This window comes from Podarcis pityusensis, assembly GCF_964106645.2.
Source record: "Podarcis pityusensis genome assembly, chromosome: 2".
In the NCBI taxonomy this organism is placed as follows: domain Eukaryota; kingdom Metazoa; phylum Chordata; class Lepidosauria; order Squamata; family Lacertidae; genus Podarcis; species Podarcis pityusensis.
Genome location: NC_138029.1, coordinates 69981355 through 70002934, shown reverse-complemented (window position 1 = coordinate 70002934; position 21580 = coordinate 69981355). Strand labels below are relative to the sequence as shown.

General features: G+C 43.5%; 1 protein-coding gene and 1 long non-coding RNA gene across 17 annotated transcripts in view; one reads left to right on the top strand and one right to left on the bottom strand.

Annotated features, from left to right (window-relative positions):
- Window positions 1-592: 592 nt before the first annotated feature.
- Window positions 593-21580, bottom strand: part of NSD1 (nuclear receptor binding SET domain protein 1) — a 66528-nt gene continuing 45540 nt past the window's right edge. For 15 of the 16 annotated variants that reach the window (XM_080987640.1, XM_080987653.1, XM_080987652.1 and 12 more), the window contains 14 exons: window positions 20323-20441; window positions 18397-18540; window positions 17800-17923; window positions 17330-17530; window positions 16945-17124; window positions 15737-15893; window positions 14932-15137; window positions 13824-13936; window positions 12592-12861; window positions 11376-11492; window positions 10962-11103; window positions 9998-10104; window positions 9099-9300; window positions 593-8446 (listed from right to left, as the gene is read on the bottom strand). In XM_080987640.1, coding sequence (XP_080843766.1) covers window positions 6597-8446; window positions 9099-9300; window positions 9998-10104; window positions 10962-11103; window positions 11376-11492; window positions 12592-12861; window positions 13824-13936; window positions 14932-15137; window positions 15737-15893; window positions 16945-17124; window positions 17330-17530; window positions 17800-17923; window positions 18397-18540; window positions 20323-20441 — 3932 coding nt within the window. In that variant the 3' untranslated portion in view covers window positions 593-6596. The remainder of the gene's footprint in view (window positions 8447-9098; window positions 9301-9997; window positions 10105-10961; window positions 11104-11375; window positions 11493-12591; window positions 12862-13823; window positions 13937-14931; window positions 15138-15736; window positions 15894-16944; window positions 17125-17329; window positions 17531-17799; window positions 17924-18396; window positions 18541-20322; window positions 20442-21580) is intronic. The other variant, XM_080987645.1, reaches the window with a different exon arrangement.
- LOC308467763 lies at window positions 9313-13315 on the top strand. The gene is made up of 3 exons (XR_013981282.1): window positions 9313-9437; window positions 12218-12275; window positions 13045-13315. It is a non-coding gene; the product is annotated as an uncharacterized lncRNA (long non-coding RNA).

The window sequence follows — 21580 nt, the reverse complement described above, 5'->3', positions numbered from 1 at the left end:
TATATCGTTACAGGTAACTGCCATAGTGCAACTCTGGTCTTGGCTAACCTAGTGGCCTGTGGCTGGGGGAGAAGCAATTGGTAGGCACAAGGTAGGGCCCCTCACTCAGTGCACTAAAATTTGGGTGCAAAAGTATTGAAAGTGATCTTCGGGCTGTAGTTCCATTGACATCTACCTCTGTGTCAAGTTTCAAAGGCTTTATACAAGCAGCAAGAGCCCAAAAGCTTCCTAAGAGTTATTTGCTACATTGGTAATAAAGGTCCATTCTCAGGTTGATTTACCAAACCTTTAAGTCTCTATGGAAGCTGAGTTTTCAGAAGTAGTTGCTAAATGGTTAGATGCACCTCTGAGAGCAATATCTCAGACTTTGTATCATTCTGAAAAACCACTTCTCTCTAAGCTATAAACTACTGTTTATACAAGCTGTATACAAGGCCCCAGCTGTGACCCACAGAAGACCACAAATTCAAGGTCCCAACTATTCCTGGCAGCCGTATCTCTATACAAACTTACAGAGATTTCAATTTGTTTTTTAGATTAAAAAGCAGATTAGAATCTGCCATATCTAGGGTCAATAAAATAGCACACACAGTCAAGAGCAAAGTTAAACTTTACTTTACAGTAATTGCTTTCTTTTATATACAAAGAATTACAGTACATATTTTGGGAACATTTGGGTAGGACAACTTTGTTTTTCATTGTCATAGTTTTTACACACACACAGTTAAATGAGTCAGGGGAGGAAAAATAAGAATCCACGAGCCAAAACTCTTCCTCTTCTTCTAATGTAGATACTGTAAAGCATTTCCCTTGCCGGCCATTTGTAGAGAATGTAGATGAGAATAGGATAGCTCTGTAAAAAGACATTATGCTTGACTGTTGGTAACCACAATAGATGCACTGAAAAGAATTCCTTCCCCATTATTCATGCAGAAATACTGCAATTATGCACTGGAGTGTCATTGCAGAACAGGACTTTTCCCAGAGGCCTTCTCCTGCAATTGCTCTGTTCAGTCACAACTCCCAGCAGAGTGTCTGGGAGAGTCAGCATGCAGTATACTGGCTGAGGGCAAAGCAATACAGCTTGAAGAAATGCAATATTTCATCTCCGTTAGCACCACACACTACTCCATTTTTGTACCAGCAGCTAAATGAGTGGGGAGAGCTCTCCAGTCTTAGCCCTGCCCAAACCCCTTTGGAACAAAATGGGGGGGATGGGACTGTCAAGCGATTAGAGAAGAGTTTCTCTCTCCCAACATATTACAGACCTGAACAATTCAAAAGCACCACACCATACATTACTGAAATAAGCTGCTACAGCAAAGGAATATGCCCTGTGATGCTGCTGAGAAATGGAAGGAATGGCACTTAGCTGCCCCTTGCCACATCTGCTCAGCACCCACTCAAGGGAATAGGGTTAGTGAAATTCCAGATGTTTCCAATATGATGCTCTGCGTAGGCTGAGAAGTGGTTTCCTATGCACAAATACCCTTGCAAGCATTCACTTTCAAGAGACCACACTGCCTCAGTAGGGAGAATAGGAACTAAGTGTCATTTGTACACTGATCCCATCTTCCAGAAAATCAGAGTCTGGGAGCATGGGGGGCAAAAATGTGGCCATTTAAAATATAACTTCTATTCCTGCCTTCTGTCAGTACTTGAGAAATGTGCTCTGACATCTCTTGCTTTCAGACATGAAATCCAATACTTGTTAAAATCATCACATTCGCAGCATCCCTAGCCCTCTGACTCCCACGGAAGGGAATCCATCAATACTGCAAAATGTCACCACACTCAATGCATTTGTTAACAAATTCTTGTATGTTACCAGTCATGCAGATTTGGCGGAAAGGGGAAAGGCTTTATTCCATTTCAGCACAATTACGTAGGCTGCAGAATGTTTAAAATCTATTCCAAATGTTGTCACCATTATTATTATTATTATTATTACAAAAGCCTACAGCTCAGCTCCTCCATTCCAAAGTATTCATCCTAAACCAGGAGTGGGGATCCTGTGTCCCCTCTAGACACTGGCATACAATTCCTATCAGCCCGAGCTAGTGAGGCCAGGGTGAGGGGATTAGAGTTCAACATCTGCTCTTCACCCCTGCCCTAAACCAATCAAATAACCACCTTAGTAGCCACAGCATAATGCAAAAGGTGATGCATTCTAGGAAAGTCCCATCACAGGTGCTCTTAGCAGCATGTTAGTCAATTGCACAGACGAGGCGTTTCCAAATATTTTAACATAAAGAACACTCTTCAGGCCACGACCCTGGGGTCGGAAAAGGGAAGTAATTCTTGCAACATTAAAGTGAGAGGGGCAGAGGGAAGCACTGAATAGAGGTATACCCTGTTGAGCTGCTATAAATACCCCAATTGCTCAAAAATAAACATGAACAGCTTCTTAACAGACCTAGGCACTTGCAGTTGATCTAATCCCAGTCCCCTTGGTGCCCTAACTTTTGGAGATACATCCAATGGGGAAAAGCACAGAGACAGAACATCTGATTTCTGGAGAATGATCTGCACCATTCTGTACAGCAACTACATATTTTTCATGTGGCAAAATTTTAATTACCTGTGAATATTTTATAAATGGGGTGGAAATTGTATTTTGTTAGCTTCATTGTAAACAATGCCAGTCAAGGGTGCAAGTACAACTACCTGACTCCACTATAGTCTATTATTCCATGAAACTATGGAGCTAGTGTAGAATCTGGCACTTGAGAAGTTCAGGATGCTTCTGAATCATCTTTCAATTGTTTTGTGTAAAAAAAAAAAAGGTGGGGTGGGGGATTCCTGGTTTAATTTCAGATACTCATGGGTGGAGGAGAGTTGCTGGGCAAAATTTGTTGTCATACCTAGTTCTTTGCCCCTTCCCATGATTAACAGAAACAGAGTAAGTTATGAAATAAGCAAACATACACAAATCTGTTTTTCTGCATGATCCAAATGTCACAGTATTCAGTTAAGCTTTTCTTGCCACAGATCTGGCCTCTTGGCACAGATTTTCAAGCACAAAATGTGCAAAGCTCTATGTCCCACTAGACCCCAAGCATTATAGCACCTTATTTTCTGCATGAAATATAGAAACACGATGGGGAGTATGTAAGATTTGCACACCAGAAGCCGCTTGCCATGCTCACACCCCTAGCAAAGTACCACATAAGCAACAGCAGAATAGAACATGCCTGGACCATTTTAAGAAGCAGGATCAAATTTTGTTTCTGGCAGCCCAGCTCTTGGAAAGGTAGCTGATTCACACTAGGTAGAAGGGTACACAACAGGGGAAGCATTCAGGTCAAATATCTCTCCTAGCCTGTGTCTGTTTGCATTCTGGATCCCTCAGAATCAAACAGCACTTGGCTTCTGCTTGGCCAGTGTCCCTTCCCAATTGAATGTTGTGTCTTATGGGAGTGACTGGCTCTTCCCATTTCACATAGGAAACCACCCCTGCTTTGGGTTGAAGGTGCCGATTGGGTGAGGTTCCTGCGTAGCATTTCTCTTAATCTGCACCTTGGGATTTTCTCCTTAATTACCATAACAAACCAGACACCAGCCTCCAGACTTGGAGAGATGCTATCAGTATAAAGTTGTGCTACAGGCATGCAGGTACACACACTCCACACATACATCCGTGACACTTTCTACTTCAGATGCCCAGTTTGATTGATCAGCTTCTTGTTTCTACAAAACAAGTCCTTCAGGGAGGGAGGCGGCGGCAAAACTGAATCTGTACAGAGAGGCTCTTGGGGGAAAAGGAGAAAGCAGGGCGGCAGCAGACAACAGGGGCTGAAATGCCATGCAAAAATCCAACTGACTTTAAGCAGGAGTTCCTAGATAGAGATTCTGAATGTGCTGCTGCACAGATACCCTACCGTGTCACGCATTCTTGACCCCTAGCACCTACACTCAGGAGAATTAATGCAAAATGGACTTTTCTCTGTTTTAAAGATTTAAAACAGCCTCCACCAAAAATATTCACAGTTTATTGTTGTTGTTTTTCCATGAAACAAATAGCTAGTTAAAAACACATGACATTGCAAGAACAGAGTTGGACAAAGCAGTGCAGGCATCTTTCTTGTTACAGGTACAGCTGGCTTGGGGTGGGGTCTGGCACAAAGGAAGCCCTAAACACACAATCTACACGACAAAGTCCAGCTCACGGGAAGGCCTAAATATGTAAAATTTAGAGCTTTATTATTATTATTTTCCACACATGAGAAATATTTAACATACTGAACCTCGTGATTGGTTTGGCTTGCTTGTTTAAAAAGGTGATCGTTTTGTTTTAAAAAAGGTTTTAGTAAAATGCCCTTGGCTTCTTGTTTCTGTCTCGTTCAGAAGAGTTGTCCTGTTTCCCTTTGTGCAGGAGTCACGCAGAAACCAAAATGTACTTGCATTTCCCCATTTTCAGCAATAAGCAACCGCTGAGCCTGCAGGTCTTTGAGGAAAACCAATGTTAAGAACTAAGATTCCATTAGCTATAACGCTTTGCAAAGTCACTAGCTTTAGAGAGAGAGAGGGAAATGATTCAGGGGAGAGGATGAGATGCACAGTGGTTGGGGGGGGGGAATGTTTTGTAGTGCCCAGCAGGTACCATCATTGTGGAAAGCCAGCATTGAAAAAAGTATTGGGTCAGAATTTGAACTGCCACTGTATAGGATCAACTGTAGCACTATTGCAATTCTACAGAGGACCTGAATACCCCAATGATATATGCTTCAAAGTAAGAGGATCAGGGTTTACATAGAAACCAGAACTTCTGCTTTGTGCAAAAAAACAACAACAGCTGGAAATCTAAAAAGGGCAAATTAGGAGCTGGCCAAATTTGCTGCTTGAAGCTGAAGCATGACAGACTGTGCGACTTCAGCTATCCAGGCCAACAGAACATGAAGAGGCGGCAAAAGTTAGAAGGAAAGGGTGTGTGTGGGTGTGTGTGGGAGAGAGAGAGAGAGAGAGAGAGAGAGAGAGAGAGAGATTGTTAAGCTGCTTCCAGACATCAGTGTGTCTAACTGAAACCATCAAGTGAAATATTGGCATGGTATGCTTGCTTGCCTCTCCTACAGCCAAGATATGAAGAAACCTAGACATATTCAGGGCCAAGTAAGCAGTAACTTCTCTGATCCTCAATATAGTTCATCAACAATATCTAACCAGCACCATAACAAGCTGCATTTATGTCTGGTTGGGTAACAATAACTGCTTCCACCAGAGTTATGCATAATACCAGCCTGGTTAGGCACCAGGCATAAAGCGCTGCACTGACTGGGAAAGAGAGATGAAGAAAGGGAGATAGATCTAAGCCAGCTGCTGCAGCCCTTAGTGTTCCAGTGTGAGAACTATGACCTCAGCTACCTCTGTTTCTGACATGCAGATATTCTTCAGTGTAGCCCAGTTAAATTCAAGTTTTTGTTTCAGTATTTTTTGGTAAGATGGGAAATACTTTAAGCTGGAGACTAATCAAAGTAAGATTAATAAAACACGCTTTCTATCCTGGAAACATTTATTCTCAAATGGGCTATTAGTTCTGTTCCGCCCTCTGAGGTGATATACTTTAGCCAGAGGAATGCACCCCAAATAATTAGGACTACTGTAAACAATGCAAACATGATTCCTAAGCGAACTGCTTGTAGTGGAGGGGGGGAGAATTAGTTTCATTTGTCCAAAAACACTAATAATTCTTGTTGCAAAGACTGAAAAAAGTTAGGTAACAGCAATGATGCACCACAAAAATCCAGAAGAGAGATTGACTCATTTGTCTAACCTGCTGTTGCCTTTAGTGGTCAAAATTCTGCCTCTGAGGGGGCTCTGATTTTACTGTGCTAGAGATCCAAGTCCCAGGATAAGAATGCTAGCAGATGGTAGCTCTGAATTTCTTTCCCCCCCCCACCTCCAATTATAAGGTCTGTGAAGGAGCTTCAGCTGTTCACAGAGGAGCAGACAGTTCCACCTAGTGGAACTGGGCTTTTCAGCTAACTTCAAGTAACGTTTCTTCAAAAAGCACCTGTATTTGTTGTGCCCTGGCAGCATATTCTCAAGCAAAACACTCTCCTAAAACAGAATGCTGAGAAATGAAAACTAGGGAGGAAACTGTCAGGTCCCTTCGCTTCGCTTCTCCAGTGACGGGATTCCATCAGTTGAATTGTTTAGGAAATGTAAGGTGCCAGTACAGAATGGCTGGCTTGCAACTAGTGAGATGGAATGAAGCTACTTCTTTGGAACGGTGTAGGAGCAAATCTAGGAGACACACCATTAATGCACGCCTGTCACTCAGACATGCAAAGTTAGTAATTTTGATTATTTCAATGGAATTAGAGATTATTATCCACAGTGGATTCCTTTACTTCAGCTTTATTGTTTCCAAAATGAAGACGGAACAGGCCATCTACATTCTTGCTGCTTGGCTGGGCATCGTTTGGATTTAAGTAAATGTAGGTGGGTAGTTTGGGTGGGATGTTGGAAGGTCAAGGATCTGGGGAAGTGAATTTTTTTTAAAAAAAAACAACCCAAGAAACAAAATACCCTTCCCCATACAATAAAAAAACAAACAAAACAAAAATTGTGACCCGTCTGGCCTCGAACTGGCTTCACTAAGGTTTAGACTCAGTAGGTTCATGGCCAGGGGAATCCTGGTTCAGTACTAGCACCACGTTTTGTTCAGACAAAGGCAAAATGTCCTGCCCCACAGGTGTTTGTGCTTTCCCAGAGAGCCAAGAGATCTGCTCCAACGTTTGAATGTTTCTGGGCAGCCACGATGCCTGTCCAGAAGGCAGTGGAGCTTCTTTCACAGGCCAAAGGGGTTGTTCAAATGCACACAATCTATCTGTGGGCCAAAATGGCTGCTCCGTGGAAGGTGCAGATGCGGCTTCTTGGCCTGAGCAAAGACTGTGCTCAGGAGACTGCAGTTTCTCAGCTGTCCAAAGCGATTGCTCCACCGATTGCAGTCCTTTCGCACTATGCCAAGGGGTCTGTTCGTGTATTTGAAAATTCTCTAGAGGGCGGGCTGCTTGCCCAACATAGCCCGAAAATTTCCCTGTAGGCCTGCAAGGCTGCTCCTCGGATACAGATGTCCGCTCTTTCTGCTGAGGAGTCTGCTCCACGGTCACAGAGCCTCTTTCTTTTGGCTGAGCGTTCTGGTCAACAGGCCTCAGTGCTTTCTCTGAAAGCAAAGGCCTCAGGCTTAGTGGGGAAGGAAGCTGAGGCCTCAGACCTGTGGTAGTAGAAGGCTTGTCTGATGGCATGGGCCGAGCATCTGCAGGGGTAGAAACCCTGTTGGGTGGCTGTGGCTGTGGGGCTACAGGAGTGGCTGGCTTTTCTGATGGTTTAGACCTCAGGGCTATGGGGGTGACTGGTCTGACCACTGGCTGAGATCGTAGGCTCAGTGGAGCAACAGACTTGCCTGAGGGCTTGGGTGTTGGGCCAAGAGAAATGGGCCTGTCCAGTGGCTGAGGCCTTGGAGATTCAGGATCAGCAGGCTTGTCCAATGCCTGGAGCTTTGGTATCTCTGCAACAGGAGGTTCCTCCGAATTCTGAGACCTGGGTATGCCTGCAGTAGGTGACAGTTCTGACTTCTTGGATCCTGGCGGTTTCACTGTGGAGCTTTTGTCTGTTGTCTGAGGTCCCAATGCCTCCGGAGCAGGTGGCTTGTCCTGAGGGCCTGGTGCCTCTCCAGTGACCGGCTTGTCTGATAGCTGTGACTCATGAGCTACTGTGGAGGATAGCTTTTCTGACGGTTGTGACTTCTGGGCAACAGCAGAAGCCTGTTTTTCAGAGGGCTGTAACCTCAGGGCCACCGTGGAGGGCGATTTTTCTGAGGGATGTAGCCTGAGCGCCACGGCAGAGAGCGGCTTATCTGACGACTGCAACCTAAGGGCAAGGGCTGAGGATAATTTGTCTGAGGGCTTTAACCTCAGGGACAGGGTGGAGGGCAATTTGTCTGAGGGTTTTAAACTCAGGGACAGGGTGGAGGGCAGCTTGTCTGATGGTTGTAGCCTCAGTGCCACGGTGGAGGGTGCTTTATCTGAGGACTGCAGCTTCAGCGCGACAGAGGAAGGCTGCTTGTCTGAGGACTTTAGCCTCAGAGCCATTGAAGAGGAAGGTGGCTTATCTGAGGGTTGCAGCCTCAGGGCCACAGTCAGAGGTAGCCTCTCTGACGGCTGAGATTTCGGGCCTGTAGCCGCAGGCTGCTCGTCTGATGGCTGAGTGTTTTGGCAGCCAGCTGCCGATTCTGTGGAAGGCGCATACTCACGAATCTCTCCTGGCTCTAGAGGGTTAGGTCCGCATGGATCATGTTCTGTGCAGGACAGGCGTCCGTCCAGTTTAGAGATGAAGAGCATGCCCTCTCGGTGCTGCTTGCAAAAGGACCTGGGGCACATCTCGCAGAAGGAAGCTGCCTCTTTGCTGCACACGTCACACTGGTGCCAAGGGCATTCCCATTTCCCTGCAGCACAGAAAAAAAAGGCGCAGCTTAAGAGGAGGTGAGAAAGTCAGATCAGCGAATGGCTGAAGTCAACAAGAAAGCAAGCCTGGACTAACCCTGGAGGTTGCTAAGGGAATATCATCCAAAACAGCTCTAGTTTACCAGGCATCCATTTGCCATTATAAATTACTTTGCAGTTATGTAAAATGCAGGAACCCCACTCAGCACGCTGGTTTGTTCATTCAGTTCTAACCACTGTGTTTCAAGTTAGTTTTGGTTCAAGCAACAACAACAACAAAAGTAATGATTTAAATCAAGTTTTCAAACTTAGCAAACTGAGAAGGTGGAACTTCCTTTTCTTTGGTCTTTTGTCCACACCAAACAAGCACTCCACTCAGAGATGGTATGCTTCTGAATGCCAGTTGCTGGGGAACATGAATGAGGAGAGTGTTGCTGCACTCAGGTGCTGCTTCTGGGCTTCCACTGTGAGAGCAAGATGCTCGACTAGATAGGCCTTTGTTCTGATGCAGCTGGGCTCTCCTCCTGGTTTTATTATATGAATTGTCACCAGCTGCTAAGTTTGGGAGGCATCATTTCTCGCTCGAGGCTAGTGCTATCGATGCAGCTGTTATACTTAAGTTTCTATGAACAACAGTGAGAATACGTGACTGACCTGCAGGACGCCTGGTCAGATTGAGGCAGTCAGCATGGTACACCTTTGGGCAGCCTGGCCTCTTACAGGAAACCAGCTGCCCTCCATCCCCGCAGCTGAAACATTCATCCTCACGCTCCTTCATAATCTCTGCTTGGGATTTGCGCTTCCCATGCCGCCTCTTGAACTTCTTGGACTTCTCTTCAGAGGCAGGTGGCTGGTTCTGGAGACAAAACAATGCCACTGAGTAAATGCTCAAAGGGAACAAATCCCTGTCCTCATACCTCTTTCTGTTAAACTTCTTTAGCTGACTTGATGAAAGACCCCAAGGAAAACAGCTGCAATCACAATTCTTGAGGGGTAAGTAAACAGTTCAATTCTGAATAGGCCATATGATAAGATTATGTTTTCCTAGTATGAATAAACCCAGAGTTTCCCCAGCTATGAAAGTTCCTAACAAATGTATATTCATTTTGGACACATTGGAAGTTTTACATTCATCCTGACCATTGTGTCAGGAAAACAACAACAACAACAACAATGTATTATTCATATGCTGCCCATCTAACAGTGTTGCCTCAGTCACTCTGGGTGGCTTCCAACAAATTAAAACATCCAACAAAGTAAAACATCAAACATTAAAAACTTCCCTATACAGTGATTAATGTTATTAGCACAGATCTCTCCTGGCGTTGGCTTTTTTCCAGCAACCCCCCCCCCCTGCCATTTTCATCTGATTTAAGCAATGCAGAGTGGGTCTTAAAGGGGTGTCATTGTTATCAACAGCAATAGCAATCACACAGTAACTTGGAGAGGAGTATACTGAAGAGAAAAAGATTCCTTTAAATTAAGTAAAAAATGAACCCCAAACAATTCAAAGGGCAGCTGAAGGAAGAAATCTAAATAAGGGTTTGAAATACCTTTGGTCTTACTCCAAGGAAACCACTGCAGTTTGGAGCACCACATTTGCAAACTGTCTTCCCATTCCCCAAACACTCCAGGTTGTAGTTGAAAGTCAGCTCAGTCCCTGGTAATCAGAGAAATCAATGAGACCCATTTGGATTGTAATAGGCTTTGCTAAACCTGAAGTTCTAGAACTGGAATGAAAGATTAAAAACAAACAAGAAAAACCACCCCCCCCCCCAAAAAAAGATGTGTAAATGCTGAGGAGAATCTGCTGCTTCTACTTTCCCTTGCATGTGCTGAAATTCCAGTGCACGCTTGCAACAAAGGTCTATGACTTAGTATAATTGCATTACCTTACCTCCCGAGGGCCATGCAGGATGAAATTTCAACAAGCAGGATGAAATTTCCTACATTGTGAATATAGTACAAATACACAGATAGAAGAACATACCTTCCACCAAATAGCCACCTGTCAGGGATGCTGTATTGTATCTTGCACTGAGCAGAGGGTTGGGAAATGACTTCAAAATACTACTCCCAACTCTTTGATTCTATGACAGCCACTACTTTTTAAAGCTTTCTGTTATATATAATGTATGGTGAACACAGAGATACGTGTCGCTCACTGTGAAGAAGTATCTCAACTTTTTACATGCAAACACTCAGGGAGGAATCCAACATAGTGCTATGGCAATTGTTCCATCAGCTCAAGCTTTTCAGATTGTGAGACAAAAACGACCCCCCCTCTGCTCCCCCCACATGCAGTTCTGGGGGTTTTCTTGACCCCCCACCACAAAGCCAATTTCAGTGAGAGGATGGGAAAAGAAGGGAAGTGCCACTGAATCAGCAGAAGTCCTTGAACAGACTTCCATTAGTGGGACTCATTAGTTAAACCTGCCCTCAGGCTGCGGACTTTCATTTCTTGATACATACACCAAAATATCAGAAACAAGGCTACTAATCATTAGGGCTCCTTACCAGCTTTGATATTTATGAGCGCAAAAAGGCCAACCCGAGTATCTCCATTCACTGACCACTTCTGTGTCTCACAATTTGGCTGGCAGCAATGGTTCATAAATCGAGCATAATTGCCTTTTGGTCCAGCATCAATTATTCGATCCTAAAAAGCACAGGAAAGAACTCAGCCTTTCAAAACACAGCCAGAACTTTATTCTTAGCTATAAGCAGTGCAATACAGATATGGAATGCTCTAAGAAACTTGAGGGTTGGGGGAGATGTCTTTCCAAGAAAGCACACACACACAAATCAGGTGGTCTTGCAATCTAAAACCAATGCCAACAGAAGGCACAGTATCTTAATTTATTGTTTCAAACGTACATGAACTAGCAGTATTTTACTTCAGATACAGAAAACAGGAATGTTTTCACACACCTTGTCCAAAGTTAGCATATAAAAGTTGGTGATATCATGCTCTTGGGCATAGCGGATTCTGGCCCGGCATTCCTCCTCATCTATCAGCTCTCCCACATATTCGTTGACAAACTCACCCTGAAAGTGTGGAAGTGGGAAGAGATGAGAGAACAACAAATAGTACTCTGAATACAAAGCCAAGACCAACCAAACTCAGGGGGTTTGGGGATGGGAAGGGATACACATAGGAAACAAATGAACAAAACACACACCCATTAAAACTAAAGTTACTAATTCATAGCTTTTCATGGAAACCAAAATCTTTACTGCTTTTTGGAAGGCGAGCCTGAGGAGGCACCATCTCTATTTTAGGTACAGAACTGCATTCCTTAATAAAACATACTAGAGCATCATAACTATCAGTTTTATTACAAACTGGTTTCTTTTGACCTAGACCACTGCTCTTTGTAGTCTGGTATGCCTGTCACACTATGCCAACCCATGGCCTCCAAAAAAGAAAACTGTGAGTGCTTAGTGCCTCCCTAACCTTCCTACTGCTGTGCTGAGCTAAATCATAATTAACCACAAGAAGTAGCCAAGGTTTAGGGCTCATGGTTTGCCTAGGAGAGCTGAAATTCAGCCATTCAAGCATTTACAGTAGTTACTTTTTACAACAGTAAAAACTGCAAATGCAGACATCGCCTTGATAGAACTTTTGTTTAGTAATCCACTCAGTTTAAATATGGGGTTTAAGATCCCTTTACTTAGATGGGTATTAATTAAGGATGGTTTTGGTGTAAGAAAATGTGGGGGTTAGAAACAGACTAATGAGCAGTCCTTTCCATCTGTTTCGTAAAACACAGAAGTGTGATGAAAAGCTGGGCACTCAAGAATTTGTGGAGTAGGATGAAAAGCAGAGAGGTAAGCAATACTACTTATCTGGGGAAATCCTGACATATATTGATTTCTGCTAAATCTAGTTCAGATTGTTTCAAGGTTCCATTAACACAGAACCCAGCTTATATATGGGAAGGCAAAGACTGACTATATATTTAGGTCACCATGGGAAACAAACTCCTACCACATGTGTATGTATGTCTCAGACAGGAATAATGACTCATTTCTTGTCTTTGTAAATTTTATGCTTTAAGAAAGGAAAACTAAATTCAGTTATAGAAAGTGTGGGATGTTGAAACTAAACTTGGGGAAGAATTAAGACAGCAAAAAACAAACATACCTTTTTAATGTCTCTTTTGGCTTGCAAGCCCCAGCCTCTTGCCAGTGTGCGGAATATTTCCACTTCAGGATACTGCCTTTTGGTAAAACACTGGTTTTGGCAACGTTCCCCAGCAGGGCAGACAGCAGGGTGACACTCATAGAGCAGCATGCGATTAATACACTCGGAGTCTAGGCCACAGGGGTTTTCATCAGCCGGCTTGCAGTTGCAACGTGGGATCTCAGACAAGTCTGCAGTGAAGATCTGCACTTTGCCTACAGGCCGGTTCACCTTTAAATACAGATATAAGCCACCAAGTAAATCGGCTGGCCTAGCTAAATTTTACATCACTGGAATGCAGAAATGTAGACTACATACATGGAAATCAGAAACAACTTTTGCTACGGAGATACTTGTTGAAATGGGTCAATACTGCACTTTCATGTATATTGTTAATCTTTATTATTGTTTCAGCTGCAACTCTTCTACCAGCATAGAAAATGCACCACTTTAATCAGCTATTGTAATGGTGTTCAATAGTGTGAAGTGATCCTTTCCCAGGGTGGGACAGAAAGAACATACAAGTTCACACAGCAAGGAGACTCCCTTCCTTTCAACAGGATTTTATACACCAAAGATTTACTGCAGGTCAGCAAAGAGTTGAAGTTCATGTGGCCAACAGCTGACCTCATAGTTTACACTGGGATTAAAACATAGGTAAAACTCAATGTTGCACTACAGTGAACACCCCATCAACACAAGCATTGCACCTTGCCAGACAGAATGATCCCCCCAGCACTTCTGGGGGTTCTCCCAACCCCCTTAGACCCAATTCAGCGGGTGTGGAGGGGGAGGAGAGGAGGGAAAAGTCCCCTTGTGCAAGTGGAAATCCTCACACAGGGCTTGCACTGACGTGACTTGTTAGGTGAATCTTGCCATGTAAATCTGTGGTACCACGAAAAACAGCTTGTGTGCTTCCTTTAAAGTCTAAAGGAAATGTTTCACAGTGGACAGATTGTACAGGTTTCAGCTTTTGTGGTGTAGTGGCAGGTGGCAAGATATGAAAAAAAGATTGGCAAGGGAAGTGTATAGTTAAGAGCACGTCCTGGTCAGCATTAACAATGGTTAAGACTTGTGCCTTCATTATGTCTAAGGATGGAGCACACAGTCCCATGGCCCAACCACCTTCAAGGGATTGGGGGCAACACATGTGCACAAGGCCCACCATCTGCTATCATGTCCTGCATCCTCACCTTGATATGTTTGTAAGGAGGAGGCTTCTTATCATTCTTTTTGTCTTCCTGTAGCTGCCTCAGTTCCTTCTGTGTTTTCAGCTCTTCAAACCTCACAGCAGCTTCCTGCAGAGCTAAATTAAGAAAACTTCCTCATTATATATGAACAGACATTCAGTCGCTTTTAAATATGCACTTACATGAAAATATGCTGAAGTGAGGCACCAGTAACAGACGGGACAGGAAACAGCAGCCACAAAGAGGATTCTCTAGGATTCACAGTCTGTAGCAAAACTGAGAACAGTACTGAGATTTCCATACTCCCAGGCAGTAGCCAGAAAACTTTAGCATGCCTTTGTTTCAGGATTGCAAAAAGTAAAGACATTGTTTTGTGTAACTCAAGCTTCTTGAAATAATTTGTTTTATCCCTACATCTTAAAGCTAGATAGACACCAATCCCCATCTACTCCTTGCTGAGTTCTTACATCAAGAAATTTCACTTCAGGAAAGATTAAAAACAACAACAACAACAGGGACTCAGTTCCGACCTCTCAACACACTTTAGCTGAATTTGTATGTCACAGTAAACCACAGCTAATAGTTCACCAGGAATATGGAAATCGCTCCCACTTTATTCCATCCAGTAGCAAGTGGAACAACAAACTATAATCCCTGATTTAGTGTTATGTTTCAACCATGTACGCCAAGAGTTGTGGTTTGTTGCTCCTGCTCACTAGCAGAAGGGGAAAAATGGGGAGCAAGCTGCACACGCATGGTAAAGAATTAAACATTCTTTACCATGACATGCAAATGCACCCACAGTTTGAGGTTCTGGATGGACAAAGTATAGTTTAGAACTACTTGTCTGCTTAGTGCTTCTGCGTCTAGGCCCAGTGGCCTTTGGAGGCAAAGCAATAGTTATAACTATAGTTTGTTTGCTTAGCAGAAACTATGGTTTGCAAACCTATTTCAAACCACAGCTTCCAATTCTGGTGTGCCGGCCATTCACAAACCACTGTTCCTCAATTCAGACATCATGACAAACCAAAGTTGCTCTATAATTCTAGCCAGGGCTATTTCTGAATTGCTAACTTTCATGGTTACATTAGAGTAAAAGAAAATGGGTTACCCTTCTTGTAAATGCCATCAACTCCCTTTGCCATCTTGTCCTTGCTGCTCACATCTCCTTCCATATAGGGAAATACTCGAGCTTGGTGGGTCCAAAGGTAATCATTTGATCCGAAAAAAAGCACAGGAAATTCACCGATGACATGCTTCATTTTCTGGATGTTGACAGGGATGGTCCTAGGGTGGCAAATCTCAGCTGGCCACCACCTGGAAATGAACAAAGGCAAGAAAAACAGATGAGCCCATGGATAAATTTCTGGAATTTCTGTTTCCTAGATCCACTCCTTTGGAGATGAATAATTTGTGTGTGTGCGCGTGCGTGCGTGCGCGTTTGCTAACCTAACCATGGCATAACAGGAACCCACATTAGTAGAAGACTTTGCGTATTCTATTAACATTGTGGAAACAACGGTAAGGGCAGCAGCAGCCATGCTGGTAAGAATACACATAAAGGTGAGGAGCGGTCCCCTCCTGACATTGTGAATACAGTGGTACCTTGGGTTACAGACGCTTCAGGTTACAGACTCCTCTAACCCATAAATAGTACCTCAGGTTAAGAACTTTGTTTCAGGATGAGAACAGAAATCATGTGGCGGCAGCAGGAGGCCCCATTAGCTAAAGTTGTACCTCAGGTTAAGAACAGTTTCAGGTTAAGAACAGACCTCCAGAACGAATTAAGTTCTTAACCTGAGGTACCACTGTATTAATAACATTAGCAAAACAAAACTGAGCAGTAGCAACAAGCTTTCACAAGAGACAACTGAAATCTTTTAAATATAACAGAATTTGCCTTCTTTCACTCTCACCTGTAACGTCCCACTTTAACCCAGACCACCTCCTTGTAGTGTGGCTTCTTGCCAGCTTTGCAGTCGTTACAGTACCAGCTCCCCTCTGGCATGTCAATGTTCAGACACTCCCTGTGGAATGCGGCAGGGCAGGATTCACAGCACAGAAGGCTTCCACCTGTGAGAAAGAAAGGCAGGTATGTCAGGGACAGAACCACAGGAACACCCATGAACAGCATCACATTAAAAGGGGAGTTCATCCTATCCAGACCTCAAATCCCACTTCAGTTCTTTAAATGGAAAATGGGTCAAAAGAGGGTTGTGCTGGTCTCCAGAATAAGGTTAATTTCACACACCCCCCGGTATCAATTTTATTGTGAAGGTCTCAACTGTGTCAAAGCCAATACAATATGTCAGTACTAAACCCAATTGTATCTACTTGCCACAACATTTACTTTTTTCCACTACTTCGTCTGAGGTGTTATATATGACAAGGAGGCAGTTAGGCCAGTCTTCGCTCACAGAAAGGGGGATGGTGAAAAGGAGGAAGTCAATCATGTATACGGCCCTAAGCTCTATGGAAGAAGGGCTTCAGCCCCATATTCAGTCTCATTTGCTGTCCCTGCTATGTCAGCAAGCTTAGCAAACATATATATTACATTTTTTTTTAGTGGCTTTATGACTGTGGCCCATCCCACTAACATGACCACTGCCTTTAGATACAGTGGTACCTCAGGTTACAGACACTTCAGATTGCAGACTCCGCTAACCCAGAAATAGTACCTTGGGTTAAGAACCTTGCCTCAGGATGAGAACAGAAATCACGTGGTGGCAGTGCGGCAGCAGCGGGAGGCCCCATTAGCTAAAGTGGTACCTCAGGTTAAGAACAGTTTCAGGTTAAGAACAGACCTCCAGAACAAATTAAGTTCTTAACCCGAGGTACCACTGTACTGCATTCTATGGAAGGCCCATTGCCTTCTTTTGGCTGCTTCCCTCTCCCTTAAGTCCAAAGTAGGGCCGGCCAGAGATGATCCTGACTGTATACCTCAGTCCGGCAATATGTTTCACTTAGACAAAGGACAGCATCGTGATCATTTGTATTATGTTGTGGTAAAGAGCTGATAGATTAGGCTGCCCCCTCACTTCTTCAACAACATCCTCCTATGCTTGTACTCATTCAAAACATGGCAACACTCATAACGTACCAGGCCCAGCACAAAGCGTCTTACCTTCTGAACAAACAAAGCACCAGCTGACATTTACATGCTCATGGTTTCTGCAGCCCCTTCGAGGGCTAAAATGATTTGGGCAAATCATGCTGTTGGAAGCAAGGATCACAGTCCCAGCAGCGAGGCAGAAATCATTCGAGTGGTATGCAACAGGACATCGGACACAGCGCATCAAGCGACCTAGCAGAGAAATATATTGGAATTACATTTTCTTAATAATAATAAAATCTGGAAAAAAATCATTTTTTAAGATTCAAGTTTTAGACACCAACCCCACCTTTAAAATATCCAAGAACAGGGGGGGAAACACCAATGAATTGTAAACACAGTTAAAATGAATGTAGAAATGCACTTCCATTCTGGGCACAAGAAAAGGTTACTGTACCTTTAGATGCGGAGACATTTGCTGGGTTGGCTGCATGGCAAGTCATGCAGATGTGCAGTGAGCAGCGAAAGCCCTTGTTCTGCATGACTGTGGGAGGGTACTTCTGTATGCACTCTTCATGATAGTACTTCCCACATAAGGGAAGCAAGCACCGCTTGACGTTTTCTCCACTGTTCTTGCATACAAAACACGTGTGGACCCCTAATAGGAGAGGGCAGCAAAGTAGAAGAAACACAATCAAAGAACAGAAGGTGCAAGAGTCCTGAACAGCAGCGGGGGGGGGGGTGGGGGGGGAGTTACAAGCAGTCACCATGGCTAGAGGCAACAACATACAAAACCAGGATTGCTCCAGCCTGGTAAACAGCAGAGCCATTCTGCTCCATGCTGCAAAGCCATTTGCTTTCAACAAGCTCCAACATTTGAAAGCAACCCGAGAGCTCGCCACACCATCAGTGAGTACAGTTTCATACCTGTGGAACACTCAGTGCAGATAAACTTGCCCTTGGGCATTTCTGAGAGCCCGAGGCACTGCAGGTGGAAAGCTCCACAGCACTGGGCTTCACAGAGCAACAATTCACCTGGCTTTTCACAGATCTGCAAAGGAATTAAACAATGCATGGTCAAGGGCTGAAATTATAGAGGTGGGAGTAGGGAATCCTAGTTTATGCGTACCTACTAAACCACAGCTAACACATTTTCAGAAGTACTTTTCAGCAACAGCTGCTGTGGTCCAATTGTTTGGCTCAAACATTAGAACTTCGAGTGATTTACACTACTTCAGAAGCTCCTTACAAGTCACACTTTAAGCACACTTTTGCAATCCTGTACCCCCCACACTTCCTGTCTACCCAAAATGGTTCTGGGACTGCACACAAAATAAGGGTTGTAGACAGAAAGCCCTCATGTCAAAATTTAAAAAAAAAAAACCTCAAGAGTTTAAAAAAGCATTGGATGCAAGCTCTGCAAAGATCTGGTTCCTACTAACATGGCCTGTCCCCAAGTAGTCTGGCTGCTTCAAGTCATTTTCACAATTACCAGCATTCAAGCAAAGCACTTCAGACGTTTACCTGACACACGTTCTCCTTGAGAGCAGCTCCTCCTCCTCGCTCCCCCTGCATCCGTTTGGATGAAGGCACTCCATGGTCATTTTCAGACCCTTCCTCAATAGTCTCCTTGGGGCTTCCAGCTGTTCCATGATTAGTCCTATCTCCCTTTAAAAAAAAGGAAAGACTGTGATCAGTCAGATTCTCCCTTTCATTTACCCCCTCCTCTGGGCTGCTCTTATAGTTTGGGTACAATACATAGGGGTGTTCTGCCAACCTGCTTGCTGAGCTGCATGCAACGCCTCTAGCCCTAATCACTCTGCCTGCAGAAGGTGCCTCATGCTGTGGCGCTAACTCTCCTCACACTTCTCCACTTTTAAGGTTTCACTGAGGGAAAGAAACATTCTGAACTTTAACAAAACACATGACTATGACTATTTTGCTGCCCTGTGGCAGTATACTTCCTAAACACCTTTGTTGGGAATCTCCACAACCATTATTTATTCATTACATTTATATCCTGCCTTTCCTCCAAGTTGCTCAAGAGCAATACATGGTTTTCCCCATCTCCATTTAATCCTCACAACCACCCTGAGAGGTTGGGTAGATTTGAGAGACAGCGACTTGTCCAAAGTCACCCAGTGAGCTTCATGGGTGGGGACTAGAACCCCCGTCTCCCAGGTCTTGCTCCAACACGCTAACCACTACACCACACTGTCTCCAGGGCGCAACCTCAGTATCTGACACAATGCTATTGATTTCTTAGATTTCATACCCCCCCTTCACAAGATCCCATGACAGGTTGCAAGCATAAAATCATACAATATCAAAATCAAATAAAGCAACTCAAACCAAACCAAAGAATAATAGGGATGGTCTCACAAATATCACACAAATGTTCAGCTGTCAAAGGGCAGGGTACAGAAGTGTGTCTTCAGCAAACAGTGTAGACTATATAATGAGATGCAAATGGACAATTGCAAATGACTGTGTTAAGAGAAGCAGGTGCAACTCTTCTGCTCATATGAACACGTTGGTCACTGTGAGAAAAGGATGGGTTATAAATGTAACCACTAAATAAATATATAAAACCTTGATGTACAGAAACCCTCCTGTCAGTGCTAAACCAAGAAAAAGTTGTGGGCGTATACTTTCAAACAACTGGTGGATGTTCAAGAAGACTGTAGTATAGTGGTTTCAGAGAAAAAGAGCATATATTTCTATTCCATGAAAGTGTCACAGAGCAGAAAAGCAATTTCATACTAGGTCTTGTGGAAAGAACACAGTATGTGAAGTACAAAACGTGTAGCTTTCATTTCCACATCCTGTATGTGCATGGAAATATAGTATTGTAAAATTGGAAGCCTATGACAGAGACATGCTTTAGAATATACTGTTTCAAATGTTAAAGCCGATTGTCCAGTGAATTTCAGTATACTGTAATCTAAAACTGACTCCCAACCATGTAAGTATCACAACAATATCCCTAAAACCTGGTTTTATGTGCTTCTGAACTTTGCCTTTTTATGTTTTTACTTTTGATTTTATATACACCACTTTCTGAATAGGGGAGGGGTTTTTTTGAAGGGTTTCAGGGCAGTTGGTGTGACATTCAGCTTGTAGCTGCGGCGAGTTTTTCCAGGCCTTATACACATTGTGAGAACAAGTTCCTTGAATTGTTGTTTGTATGTATAATTAATACATTTTTCTTGGTTTAGCGGCACAGAAATGTATGTGTGTATGATTACTTAGGTTAACGCAAATCTTTTAAACATGAGCTACTAGTTTATACACAATACTCTTGTGAAGTCCGGCCTTTGTTTGCTGCTAAGTCTTTTATACCTTCTTTTGCAACACAGTCAATAGTTTTACGCATTTTTAAAAATATAATGCTACTTCAAAAAGACGTCATACATGTATCCTTTTACAGAATCCAAAGCCCAGAAGTACCTCAGAGTTTGCATTTTCTCCCAGTACATCTTCACCCTTTTCTTTCTTGTATGGCGCTGAAGCAAAAGTACGTCGTTGCCGCTTTCGCCTTCTCTGTTTGCCTGGAACCTTTTCAGGAGCTGCAGCAAGGAAGATGTTTCAAGACTGTAAGCAAATAACTGCACCTAAGGTAATTCTGACAACTATGGCTCTCAAATTTTAAACCCCAAAATTCAGCACTGATGAGTAGGACACACCATACCCATTCTTAACCCGTAATTCAATTCCAGATAAATGTCTGCAAACCCCTGAGGACTACACAGTTTAGAATGAAAATTCATATTGTGTTGTTGAGTATATTTTCACAAAAATAAGACAAAGTCACCCTTGTTCCATATTACCCAAATGCCACAAGTTGGAAGAAAGTACCAGCGAGTTGATAAACAGGGTGGTTCCAGGTATCCCTTTGAACACCATACAGCAGAGTTACTGGCGTCTAAGAACCTTGGTTAACAGCTAGTTTCTCATCCTCATGATCATGAAGAAAAATGTGGTTGGTGAGCACTGAAAATTCAGAAAGGCAAGCCGAAGGACACCTTTGAGTCTCACGTTGTTTCTTATCACTCCGCTGTTGTCTGAACAGATTTCTGGCCAGATCCACCCCACACACCTTTTTCATCTTTGGAGTGCTCCTGATTCCATCACTACACTCACTGCTGCCACAAATTCCAGTATGTTTTCCTTTTTAAATTGACTCTGACTAATAAAGCCCTAAGCGGCCTCGGTCCTGTATACCTGAAGGAGTGTCTCCACCCCCATCGTCCAGCCCAGACACTGAGGTCCAGCGCCGATGGCCTTCTGGTGGTTCCTTCACTGCGAGAAGTGAGGTTACAGGGAAGCAGGCAGAGGGCCTTCTTGGTAGTGGCGCCTGCCCTGTGGAATGCCCTCCCAGCAGATGTCAAGACAATAAGCAACTATTTTACTTTTAAAAGACAACTGTTTAGGGAAGTTTTTAATGTTTGATGCTGTATTGTTTTTAATATTTGGTTGGAAGCCGCCCAGAGTGGCTGGAGAAACCCAGCCAGATGGGCAGGGTATAAATAATATATTATTACTATTATTATTATTATTATTATTACCACCATTATTATTATTATTATTAGACAAAGATGCAATTCCTTCTTTTTGATCTGGACCCAGTTCATTTATGACTTGGTCTCTATGTGGAAATATCTGCTTACACTGCAATGGGCTGATGATTATGTAACCTGACGGAAGA